The following is a 13462-nucleotide window of genomic DNA, read 5'->3' as shown; positions in this document are numbered from 1 at the left end:
TACAATTAAGCTTTATTTGTGATGTAATTGTTGCAGTTTGTACTTTTTCAGTTCCTCAGACATCATTGTTAGAATCTCTCTCTCTCTCTCTCTCTCTCTCTCTCTCTCTCTCTCTCTCTCTCTCTCTCTCTCTCTGTTAGACTTTAGTTTAATCTACTACGTGGCTCTTTCTTGCTTTTGCTCAGCCTTGTTCACTGAAGTTTACTGAAGTTCCTGATGCTGATACCTGTTGCTTCTGCGTTTGTTTTCTCACCATTTCTTTCATTTTCTTCGTTATGGAATAGCTGCACGATGCTTTCTGGTTTTTAACACCAGGACCACTCTGTTTGGAAGACCCTAAACACAGGGTCTTCTGGAAATTTTCCAGGGATGTTACTGCACTGCTGGAGAGTTGTTTTAGGATAATTAACATGGTCATTCTAAGGCTCAAGAATGACTTCATTCATTAGACCTTACGTATACCTTAAGTAATAAATCATTAAGTAATTTAAGTAATAAATTACTTTATCATTAACTAATTTAATTTATCATTAATTTATCATTAAGTAATAGAGAGCCAGTGTTGTGTAGTGGTTAAGAGCATGGGACTGGAATTCAGATGATCTGGGTTCTAGTCCCCGCTCAGCTGTGGAGCCAACTGGGTGACTTTGGGTCAGTCACAGACTCTCAGCCCAACCTACCTCACAGGCTTGTTGTTGTGGGGATAAGATGGAGGAGAAGATGTAAGCTGCCTTGAGCCCTTTGTAGGAAAAAGGCAGGGTATAAATTGAATGAATGACTAAATAAATAAATAATTCAGAGTGTTGAACATAGGTAAAACTGATTCAAATAATATATATATATATATTACTATATACCATTTTAGCAGGCATTTGCTTTATTGGGAAGCTATCCTATCTGATGTCTTTACTATCTGTTGATCTTGTCGATTTTGTTTTATTGCTATTTTGGCATTCCTTTGAGTAAACATGGAATGTGGCTGTATTTTGTAATTTGTCTTAATTGCTATAAGCCACCCCGAATGTTGTGTTAGCGCTAGAAGAGTCAGATATAAATTCTTACAGAAATAAGACATATGCATATGTTTTGCATAGGATTAGGGATATGTTTTGTATCCTAAGAGGAAATTTCCCTAAGCCATTAAAAAAACCCTGTTTCCTTACTTTATGAATGACCAGGTCTGTTACCCATCATATTCCTTCACTTGCATGTAGTTATATTAAATTAGAAGATAATAGAAACTTTGCATTCCCTTATCAGTGCTCACTCCCTTTTGTCCTGGAAAAATTATGGAACATCTTCCTCCTCCACCATCCCTCCACCAAATAAACACACCATCCCTCCACCAAATAAATAAACTCTTTCCGAGAGCTAGTGGCAGAACACCCCCAGGCTAAAAGTGTGGCCTTGTTAACGAGGAGAAAACTACAGCTGAAGTCGAAAGATTTCATTTGGGCATAGCAAAGCAAAACCAAAATGTCTTGTTGGCACTGTGATTTATTCCATAAAGAGAGAAGAATTTGGTTACTTTACAACAATGGAGTGTGGTCAGCCTGCAGTTGCAGTGCCCAGGTGCTTTTTTTTTGCACAACCTTGATAAATGCAAACTTATTTCTGTTCTGTGCCTCACAACCCATATTTACCTTCACTCAGGGTTGTGCTCCTGTAGTGGGTTTGTGACACTTCTCAGGTATATGAAAAAGTGCAATATTTTGTCCCTACATCTTGAAGAGCATTTAACTTGCTTTTAAGGAAATGGGTAGACCACCACGACCACTTGTAATTTGTGGTGCAGCACTGCGGATAAAGAAAGGATTGGGGTGGAAAGCAAACTCAAGGTCATAAGCCAAGTTATTAAACAAAGGACTAAAAAAATCAGACACGTGGATGACCGACACCCCAGGAACTGTAAATGAGTCGTTTCTATGCCAACCAACGTCCTATCCTTGTTTGTGTCGGGCTCTGATTTTGTCAAAGAAAGTGGAGAGGAAACGAATCCATATGTAGGGGAGGGGGAACTCCATCTTGAATGTTTTAGGGCACAACTGAGACATGAGAATGAAACCACAAAGTATGCTTCTTAATCTCTGTAGGTCTGTCTTGCATTGAAAGTTGTTCTTTGTTCTGGGCTAAAAGTTCCAGAACTTTTTGTCTGCTGATTCCGTACTTTTTATGTCGTATGTTTGCAAAGCAGGCACTTGGTTCTTCACCCACTCACTTCTGATGTTCCACTCTGAGTAGGACCTGGGTGACCAGGGCACATGAGGCAGTCAGAGCCTAGGGCCAGCAGTGACATTCACTTTTAGAAAGGCTGAGGGACCATTAAGAATAGAATTCAATGAATCCAACAGATCACATGTGGCTCTGTTGATTTTCTGACAGGCCACTGGTTCTGTTGTGCAAACAGTCGGTGCTACCAGCTGCTTTGTGTGAGCAGGGCCCACTGCTTGTGCAACACAGGTTTAGCACTTTCCAGAGGAAACCCCAAAACCAGTGAAAGTGCTAGTTTCTTGATAGGGACAGGTCAGCGGAGCTCTTTGGTCCAGAGGCCTGTGTTTTTGGTTGTTTCCAATTGCCCTGGAAGTATGAAATCTTTGCAAATGGTGTGCCCCATCTACACAAGGGGGAATTGGTGAAAGTGTAAGCACCCCATTGGATTCCGCCCAGTGTGTCACTTTACAGTCATCCCTGCTACCCAGCCACCTCAAATTGCTCATAATGGTTAGTGTTTTAATAAATACTCCCATTCTAATTTACACGAAAGTGTGTGCAGTGGAGAGAATGGTTTGGAGTTATTCCAAAGCAAAAAAGAGAAGTATTTTCTGTTTTGGAGTAAGTCCAAATAGAAGTTTTGCAGCTGCAGTTCCAAGGACGATGTACCATATTCACTTCATTCTTGAACAGCTTTTCAAACTTTACAGCCTATGGGCTTTTGCCACTGTAGTTGTTTCAATAATCAGAGCCTAAGAAAAATGTGTGCATGTATAAATTACGCTGCTGCATTCTAGATAAAGAGGAACCTCAGTGTTCAGTCACACGGTCAGGCAATTGACCATATATGATGTCCATTGTATGTCTTGTCTTATAAACACTGATGCATTAGGTTCAGCAGGTTTTCATTTCAGACAGCAGCCAATACTCTCCAGGACTGACAGATTACAGGGTAATCGATTACAGGCCTGAATCGATTCAGAAGGCCAGGACTCACACACTAGCTTCTTTATGCCCAGTACACAGCTACCTGTAAACTCTGATAATGCAACAAGGCTTTACTTGAACAACTTTTGGCTTGCCCTCATTTCCAAATAGCTGCAGAGAAGTGACTGACAGCACCCTGCAGTTCACTGCTTCTCCATTCTGTTGGAAGGGTCATGAGATGCTTTAAGAGACTCCAGCACGATTCCTGATCTGCCAAGATCTTCCCTTGTTGCTAATAACAGTGGGGAAATGCCCCCAACCCCAATGAGATTTTACCCTCATCCTCCACCCCAATCTGTTGGATCTTTGTTAGCTCTTAAGAAACAATGTACATTCCTTGCATTGTTGGCAAGGGATGTACATTAAAGCTTCTTTCGCCCAGTCCCAACAATCCCAATTAGGAGTGTTGTTTCCCACTCCTAATAAGCTATGGCTAATTAGCTGGATGGCAAGGAACTGTTGTCTGGCACTCCGTGGAGAGCATGTCAAAGGTTTATAGGCCCAGGTTTGCTCATACGTGCTCTGAGCCCTGCATGCAGAAGAATACTGGTCTCATGCAGTCATTCAGTCCCTAGTTTCACAGCCAACCCATGCACATTTTACACTAGGATTCGGTTACGCACACTAGCTTGGCTTATTTTTGTGACATGCTTGTGATAGGGACAGCCTTTGGCAGGTTTCCCATTATTTCCATTGTGGACTGCTGAAGAATGAGTGCAGTTCATAGAATACCATCAGTCAAGGATAAGCAGATTTAGTAAAATAAGGATTTACCTATACTAGATGAAGATGTGCTGCCTCATTATTACCAGATGGTATCAGTCATCTCAGACTGGCTTAGCAGAAACCAGTTTCAGTATTCTTTCTGTACTGCTGAGTGTTGGAAACTTCCTTTTCTTTAAAGAAGCACCCATGAAAGATTAGTGGAAGGAACAGGAGAATCTCCAGCTGACAGACTGTAAAGCCCCTTTTACCTTTGCAGTGTGTTTGATTCTGAGATCTGGCCATAATATTAAAGGCACTTCCTGCTCTTGCTTCCTGTCATGTGCTATTCAATAAAATCATGGATTGAAATAACGCTTGTTTGACTACCAAAACCTCGAGCCCACTGCATTGCTCCAATATACACCGGCCTCCTACTTGTTCAAGTTACAGGAAGCCTGTCTACTCCTTCTTAACCAGGAATTAATGCACCTTTATCAATAACTGCTCTGGTGGAGGCATAAAGATTATCTCAGTTGGTTGATATTTCAAGGCCTTTGCTTAATGGCATATACAGCAGTGCCTGATGAGACTCCATTGTCTCTCTGGTGTCCCCATTTTCTGTATTAAGGTCCTGGGGATGGAGGAATGTCTCTCTGAATCAATATTTTAATGTTTTATCCAGGCCTGAGGATTGGCTATGCTAGAGTACAGGCTGGAGCCTCTTCCGGTATTTTGTTTATTGCTGTGTTTATATCTAGCTACTTTTCCTCACATGATTCTCCTCTCCATTTTATCCTGGCAGCAGCCCCATGAGGTAGGTTAGGCTGAGGTTCAGTGAATGGCCCAAAAGCACCCAGTGAGCTTCATGGTCATGTGGGGACTAGAAGCAGGGTTGGCTCACTAACCACTACATCACACTGTCTCCAGTTGGGGGATGGGGCGGGTGGGCTTGCACACACCCTTTCCCCAGTTTAGCCATATTTGTTCTTCAGGTGAAGGCCTGCAAGGCCCTGTGGTGAGGTCAGCATCTGATGCCAGAATATCAGGCTCTGGAACTAGCATGATCTAAGGCCATGGTGCATCTTGTGTCCATTCGAAAGAAGGAAATGCATTTAATTGGCACTAAAGTTAATTTCAAATACCTCACACTTGGTTACACTTATGAAAAAACTGAGGCATCATTCCTGGGCTGTCCCCAGGAGTTACTTATGTGGGGAAGAAACATGTCTCTTTGTGTCATACTTGTCATGCTGGGAAGAGATTTGGGCAAAATGTGCACAAGTGTGTTTAATTGGTCACAATTTTCCTTTATCCCTTTATTTTCAGATATATGTTGGGGAAAGGAGGAAAGCGGAAGTTTGATGAGCATGAAGATGGGCTGGAAGGCAAAGTTGTGTCTCCTACTGATGGTCCATCTAAGGTGTCCTACACCTTACAGCGCCAGACTATCTTCAACATTTCCCTTATGAAACTTTATAACCATAGGCCATTAACCGAGCCCAGCCTGCAAAAGACAGTTTTAATTAACAACATGTTGCGGCGAATCCAGGAGGAACTCAAGCAGGAAGGCAGCTTGAGGCCTGTGTTCATCACTACTTCACAGCCTACGGATCCTCTTGGAGATAACTTCCGAGAGGTTCAGCCTGCCTTTAGCCATCTGGCATCTCCGCCAGCGCACCCCACAGACTCAGCAAGCACTACGCCCCTGGAGTCCTGCCTCACCCCTGCCTCTCTGCTTGAGGAGGACACTTTTTGCACTTCCCAGACTATCCCGCCAGATGGTCCTACAAAGCTCCCACCTCCAACTATCCAACCAGTAAAGGACAGCTTCTCCTCAGCCTTGGACGAAATTGAGGAGCTCTGTCCAACACCTACCTCCGCTGGGGCAGTGGCAGCTGCAGCAACAGCAGAAACCAGAGTGTCGGAGAATCCTAAAGAGAATGCCAGTGAATCCAGCACCCAGAAGCCCGAGGGAGCCCAAGAGAGCAGAGTAAATGAGCCTAAATTACTGGACTCTTTACCTGGTAATTTTGAGATCACAACCTCGACAGGTTTTCTTACAGACTTGACCTTGGATGATATTCTCTTTGCTGACATTGATACTTCTATGTATGATTTTGATCCTTGCACATCTTCGACTGGAGCTGCCTCAAAAATGGCTCCTGTCTCCGCAGACGACCTCCTCAAAACTCTGGCTCCCTACAGCACCCAGCCAGTAACCCCCAGTCAGCCTTTCAAAATGGACCTTACAGAACTGGATCATATAATGGAGGTGCTTGTTGGGTCTTAAAAGTAACTTTCTAAACACTTGGTAGTATTTTCACAACCATCCCCCTTGACAGATCTGCCCAGATACACACACACACGCACCCATACAAACACACTCACCCCACTGTGCATGTATCTTTGCTTGTCTCTTTTTGTTAAAGAATCACACTAGTTTTTGCTTCAAGCAGAGTTGGAGTGCCTTCATCCATGTATGACCACTTTTAATGTATTTTTGAAAGTGGTTCCACAAGGGAGACCTGAAATCCTGATATAGGAAAAAATGCATATTGTAAACAATATTAATATGTTTGACAAAAAATGAATTGTAAAAGCTAAGCACAAGGATTATGTTGCGGGAAAGCTGTAAATTGCATGTGCATATTTGTCTATTTTTTCTATAAGTTTTATTGCAAGAGGTTTAAAATATTATTTAGATAATTGCAGTACTTTTTTGGCATTTTAGACCTGTTTAGGTTGACTTAGCAATTCAGCCTTTTTAGAGGTATTCATTATTCCTCTTTAAATGTTGCATTTACATGGCTCTTTAGAAACTGCTATCCAAATTTATTTTATATTTTTGTACAGATTGTGCAATTTATGATATTGGGGATCTTTCTTAAAAAAAGAAAAAGGAAAAAAATGCTGTTTATACTCAACACAAAAAAGGAAATAGCTATTTTGGTAGGATTTGCTCACCCAGTTTCTGCATACACCTTCTGATGTACAAGAACTGCTTGTAGTTTTATACAGACATGTAGTGTTTTTTATGTGTATAATGGTGCAAAGAGAAATTTGGATCAAATCAATCTACACTTGGGCTCCCTGAATCCAGACACACATGCTTGAAGGAAAAGGCCAAGGGCTCTTCCCTGAAAAGTTTCACAAATATTTACTCCCTGCTGTGTACTACTGTGATTAACAAAAACCTTAGAGCCATGTATATTCCAACACTGATGTCAAACAGTTGGCGGGAAATAGCTGTGAAACTTCTTTTTGATTAAACTTCTTCCTTCTTCCCACTCCTACCCTCAAAATGATCAATACTAAAATTCTGAAACGTTTAAAAAAATATATTGAAGGCCAGACTTTAGTCACAATCCAACACAAGGCTGAGTGTCCCTAAGCCTGTTGGCTTGAATTCTACCTGTTTGTTCCTTTCACGGCAGGGGAGTCGTGCTCCTGGAAGACTCTTTTTGTGAGAACGACTTCCCTTCTGTTCACAGAGCAGAAACCTAGAAATAAAGTCATAAAAACACGTGGCTGAAAGCAGAAGTGCTCTACCTGCTTACATGTGAGTAAATCCCATTGAACTGAGCAGGACTTACTTAGGGAGGTAGAATGGACTTTGTGTTGCGACCACTGTGGGTTCATCTCCTTTTAGAATGCCATCAAATCATTTGGTATTGGTTTTGGATGGCCGCATCCCTACAAGTGTGGCTGAAGCTGTTCATTACTTCTTTTTGTTCTGTTCTGTTTTAAAGAAAATAATTCTTCTTTGGCTGCATGTTAACTATGCTTACTTGAAAGAAAGTTGCATTGAAGTCAATGGAGTTTCCTTTCAAGGAAATGTGTTTAGGACAAGGGGGGAAGTGTCCCTCTGTCTCTCTTACGGTGTAATGCTAATTTACCGTATTCCTTTGAATTAGGCTTATGATTACCCTTGCCCTTTGCTTGGAACATTATTGCTGTTCACTGTATTGACAAGTGCTGAAAAAAGGCAACTTCAGTATTACTGCAGTGAAATCATCTCTCGCCGGCACTGGATGGACTTGCTCGGATATCCTTTGCTGTCAGAACTGGAGCTGATCATGTTATGAACACTTGGTGTCTTTGCCAGGGTCGGTTTCTTGGATCGCCTGTGTTACCTGCTTCACACTTTATTATAAGGCCTGTTTTACAACGTGTAGACAACTGCAGCTCTCTCTATGCGTGTTCCCTTCCCTCTGAAGGCTTCTCATGACTGCACCTGTTGCAATTTTTCCCCTCGGTATTCATGTGATGTACATTTATTTGAAAGAAAACTTGCAATGTTATCATGCCTGTTGCTCAAATTGCTATGGCATATTAATTTGAAATGGTACTTAAGAGCGCAGGTTACAAACTATATTGTTGATATGCATATGGCTTCTTTAGGAATAACTTTTATATTTATTTAATAATTTTTAAATTATGTTTTATGTAATTTGGCAATAGTTCTGTTCACTTCTTGTCATGGATAAAAGGAATTGGGTCTTGTCTGCCTTTAAGAAGGCAGCTTTGTAAAACTGGCACTTTAGAACAGGCCGTATCTATTTATTTAAAATACTTTTAATGTATTATGTGTAATGCACACACAGCTCTTCATTCCTCTACAAATCAACCTTGCAATTAGAGACTTGCTTCTCTAAGCCAAATAGCATAATTAGCAATTAAATCCTAATTGGTCAATCAGTTTTTAATACCTTGAAAAGTCTAAGGGCACAGCCATCCTGTGCTGTGCTTAGAAGAAAAAAACGGTCATGGTTGCTGGACATTGTAGGACTTTCCCTGTCTAAACATGCACAGGATCATGCCCCTACTCACTCAAAACAGGGTGGTCATGAAATAATTGATGCTGCATGTTCTTCTGATAGAACATTTTTGCCCATATTGGTAGTGATGCGGGAAAGGAGAAAAACTGGAATGTTACAATTTAGATTGCAAGCAACTCTGGGCCTGGGCCAGTTCTTGAAAGTACCATGTGCCTGACCAGTGCTGTAGAAATTACAATGATAAAAGAGCTCATCACATAAATTCTTGTAGTGTTGGCATCTGGCCTTGTCAATAACTATAACTGTGACTTGCCCACAGAAATTCTTGCAAGTCCACTGACTCAGACACAGTTGGCATTCATCATGTGTAAAATATCAGCAGTTCACAAAGGAGCCACCTGATTTGCAGCCTGCTAGGTCAGCTGGAGAGGTTGAGGGACTGCTAGGCACAACGCTGGGTCCAGATCCTCAAGCAGTGGAGTGTTGTTACCTGAAGTGTCAGGTACATCAGGTTGCTCCACAAGTGCAGCAGTCATACAGTTGCTAAACTTCGGAGGTTCAGGCTGAAATCTCTATGCCGTTACAAGGACTGGGAAGGGGGAGAACCAACAGTGCGAACAAACATTCACCTTACCATTGTTAAAATCTGATTTTACACTTAGCTTAGAAACAACTGCCCCCTTCTTTGGACTCACTAAAAGAGTATTTAAACAAGTACCATATGTTGGGAAAGAATTCAAATGAACGCCATTTTTGAGCAAAGCAGTCTGTTTGTTTTTCAAACACTAGTCTAAGTCCCTCAGAAATTTTGCAGCTGGAGTCCTCTTAGAGCATTGTTATCTGGGGCAAATAGGTGGCAGCTGTGGTAAGCAGTGCAACTCCTGCATAGAATTATGTCCCCAGATGACTTGTGCTTTATACTTTGCATTATGGTCCTTGCAAGTATCACTTGAAATACTTCTGCCCTTGGATATCTTCTCTGCTCCTACGGTGTGACTCCACCACTGGAAGAATTTAACAGGCCAGGATTTCTCTTCTCCCTCACTGCCCCAAACATCCATAAATGCTGTGGAAATGTTAGTGACACTCACGTGCAATGAAGTGACAAGAAGGGAGCAGAATTAAAAAAAAAAAGCTTTTGAATTTGAAGTGATTTTTTTCCATTTTGTTTTTCGTAAGTTATTTATTCCTTTTATTTTCCTTTTGTAAATATATTTATTTTATTGTGAAGCTAACAACATCTGGATTGTAACATGTACAGAATGTATGGTAGGAATGTATTCTCTTGTAGGACTATAAATCCATGCAAGAGGGGGATGAAAGTTAGGTTTGGGGGTCCTTAACTGGACATTAAGATTCAGGAGACATTCAGAAGATTCCCCACCATCACCACCAGGTCCCTTCCTGCTTTTCTCCACGATGAGAATTATGCAAAAAAGTTTATAAACTTAATTGTACAGATCAAATTGTTTGGTATTGGTGGTTACTTTTGAAAGGGCCAGATCCTCTTTAAATTTGCTGAGCACACCCTAGGCTCCAGCAAGCCTTCACCGTACCATCTTCTTGCATGTTTTGCGCAATCCTGTACATGCCCGCTCACGGCCCACTGAGTTCAAAGGGGCTTCCTCCCAGGTAAGTGTGTGTAGGAATGCAGCCTTAGAGACCTGAAGCAGCATATTCACACACTAGTAGCTTGAACTGGATGGAGCTCCCAGGAGCACTGCAGCTTCAGGCATCCGAGTAGGCCTGCTGATGTAACTGAGCGTGCTCAGTTTTGGCATTTCTGTCTCCCTCCAGGGATTCCTGCAAGCCAGGGCTCAGGCACCATTTTCCTACTGAGGAGTCCCAGTGGGCCTGTGCAGAGCTGCTCATTCTATCAGCACAGCCTCACGTACACATCAGTTTGTAAGGTGCTCCCTTTTCTGATTGAGCGTCTAATTTGGAAAGGCCACCCCGTTATGTCTGGGGGTCAGAGTGGGGTTGGGAGCCACAGTCAACCAACAGAAGATTGCTCTTCATATATATAGAATTTTTTGGCTAAGGTGATCTAGTAGGCTTGCTTCAAAGACAACATCATCTTTACAAAGCATCCTTTAAAAGGCTTTGGACCATCTTAAGTGCTGCATACGGTGCTAGTAAAAGCACAGCCTTTTGTGGAGCGGTGTTAGAAGAAGCCTATCACTAATCTGCTGGCAAATGTAAAGCCCTTTTTGTGTGCATCCAGTCCTCTGCTAGGGAGTCTGCAGGGGCTCTGCACAAAACGAGCAGTGCAGAAGCTAGCAAGCTGCAATTGGAAAGCGGAGTCCCGTGACGCAGTGGATTCTTCACTGCCTCCCAGATGTGAATTGCACAGCTACTAGTTTGTTGAATGATGCATGGCTTACAGAGATCAACTTTCTTGGACCTTGGATCCTGTGTGGGCAATTGGCAGGATTTTGCGCCGAACAAAACCTACGTACATGTGTAAATATACTAAGTATGTTTACACGTATGAGCATTTGCTTCCACTTTTTCTTTCTTTTGAAAGGAAGTCGTTAATGTGGGTGTCAGTAGGAGGCTTAATCCTGAGATTGTTGGCACAAATTTAGAGAATCAGACAAATGTTGCAGTGGTTTACAGATGCTGTGGGACAGGATAAAGCAGTTCTGATTCACAGGACTCTCTCAGAAGTGCTTTTCTACTGGTTTGAAACCAAAATGCATCACTTCCACCTTCTTGGCAGACACCTTATTGGCAAGAACGCAGAAAGCACCCAGTGCATCTAAGCTACAGACAGAGTTAAGCAGGCAGGTGCTGACCTCCACCAGGTCTTCCTTGGGAAATAGTTCTGTTGAGAAGTAACAGGCATCAGGGCCGTCCCTGCATTATGGTTTGCAGGGTTCTTTGGGGAAGTTCTTGGACTAATCAGTTTGGAGGGTAGATGCTCTGATGCATAGTAGCAGGAATGCCTCAGTATCATCTGAGCTCTCCCTGCTTCCTTCTGCAGAGCAGTTGATCTGTGTGGGAGGAAAAGGCGACTTCCTGGGCAGGATGGGGCGCAGCAGAAGCTGTGGGTGTGCAGCATCCTTATGCACTGAGTCCCCTGACCATGCAGCACACTTGCTGTTCCAGGGACTTGGTCTGGTAAAAAATTTTTACCATCACATGCAGGAAGGATACAGAAAGTTCTTGCCCCAAGTGTCATCCTTAGTGTCTCCAGTTGCCTGTGCCAGCTGCAAGAGAAATGAGATCACCCTTTGTCAAGTTGGCCAGTTTGGGAATGAACTGTACAGTGTGATTCTCCTGTTGTCTTCTAGAACCTGACTTACGAATCTAAAGTTTACAGTTGAAAAAAAATTGAGCAAATGTAAATGAGTTCTCCAGAGAAAATGGTTCATTGGCTCTAGAATGTAATTTTGTCTCTTAAAAGAACAAAAAACACATACAAACCAGGATCTTGCTTTTATTAATATTTCAGTGCTTATAATATAATGGCTGAACTTTTATTTGGAATTTTAGCTCATTTTATAGCCTTTTGTTTTCATTGTTATGCTAAAAATAATCCTAATGCAAATTTTGGATTTTATTTTAAATTAAACCAATTTTTTAAAACCTAGTAGATGCTTAACAGTGTAATCCATACAAGATCTCTCCAGGCAGAGATTCCAGAGTGGGGGGAGGTGTAAATAGTCAGGACACATTTGGTGCACGGTTGTTTAAAGACAAGGCGTGTTTCTCTGTCAAAAAGGTTGTATTTTCTTTCCCCCATCCTTCCCCCCGAACCACAGACCTTAGAGCTGTGCCTTTTCTATGCAATATTACAGACATATACATCTGAAACCAGATTACTGTATTCACTTGTAGGTATGGGCTGTAATCAAACAAACCGTTGGGCAAATTACATGAAAATGAGCAGTCTTACTTTTGTAGTTTTATATTATACAATAAACAGTTTAAAAAGAATCGTGGCTGTCCTTGGTTCAGTGCTTAACCAGCTTTTTCATAAAATGGGTGTGCAAATGAGGGTCCTGGATTGCATACCAGAGAAAGGGGTGGGTAAGAGTGGATTGTGTTGAGGTGGGTAGAACCAGCCACGGTGTATTTTCCGCAAACTGGGCAGAGGAGTGAGTGGTTACAGCTGCTGCAGTCTCCAAAGATGGCACCTACTCACGCCACAGAGCAATGGTTGCCAAAGAGGCGGAGGGTGGGAGCAAGGTCGGGCATGCTTGACCAAATGCCTATCAGCCCCCTCCACAGGTAATGTGAAAAAACCATCCACATTGCTTGTACATGCATGGCTGGCACCTGCATCACATCAGTAGCTGCTAGTAACACTGTCTAAGCAGAGCTGCTGCATTTAACCTCCATTGTGCCATGAGGACTAGAAACACAATCTTCTGTATTAAGTCATTCATTCATTCATTTAAAACATTTGGTGCAGGTGTTCAAGAATAGGCTGGACGTCCACATGGTGGGCATGTCGTGAGCGAAGCTGGCTGGTGCCGGAGGTCAGACTAGATGGCCCGGGACGCCCATTCTGACTCGCTCTGTTTTCTATGTTTCTAATGCCGCCCCCATCACAACAAAGCCTCGGGGCGGCTCACAATAAGAACAAAATATACAAATATAAATTATACAATAAAAATATTAAAACCTGGTGCATCTCGGCTTAAAAGATTTAAAATAACCAATAAATAACCAATAAATTAACAATTAACAATAAATTAAACAATTAAAAATTAAGTTTTAAATAAAAAGGTCTTAGCCTGGCACCGAAAAACAAATACCGACAGCGCCAGGCG

General features: G+C 42.1%; 1 protein-coding gene across 5 annotated transcripts in view; it reads left to right on the top strand.

Annotated features, from left to right (window-relative positions):
• Window positions 1–12623, top strand: part of SERTAD2 (SERTA domain containing 2) — a 45524-nt gene extending 32901 nt beyond the window's left edge. For all 5 annotated transcript variants that reach the window (XM_044454194.1, XM_044454193.1, XM_044454192.1 and 2 more), the window contains one exon: window positions 5230–12623. In XM_044454194.1, the coding sequence (XP_044310129.1) occupies window positions 5234–6193 (960 nt within the window). In that variant the 5' untranslated portion in view covers window positions 5230–5233 and the 3' untranslated portion in view covers window positions 6194–12623. The remainder of the gene's footprint in view (window positions 1–5229) is intronic.
• The last annotated feature ends 839 nt before the right edge of the window (window positions 12624–13462 follow it).

The sequence above is a fragment of the Varanus komodoensis genome, unplaced genomic scaffold (genome assembly GCF_004798865.1).
Source record: "Varanus komodoensis strain SLA01 unplaced genomic scaffold, ASM479886v1 scaffold7_3, whole genome shotgun sequence".
NCBI classification, from domain to species: domain Eukaryota; kingdom Metazoa; phylum Chordata; class Lepidosauria; order Squamata; family Varanidae; genus Varanus; species Varanus komodoensis.
This window is presented reverse-complemented; position numbering and strand designations above follow the sequence as displayed.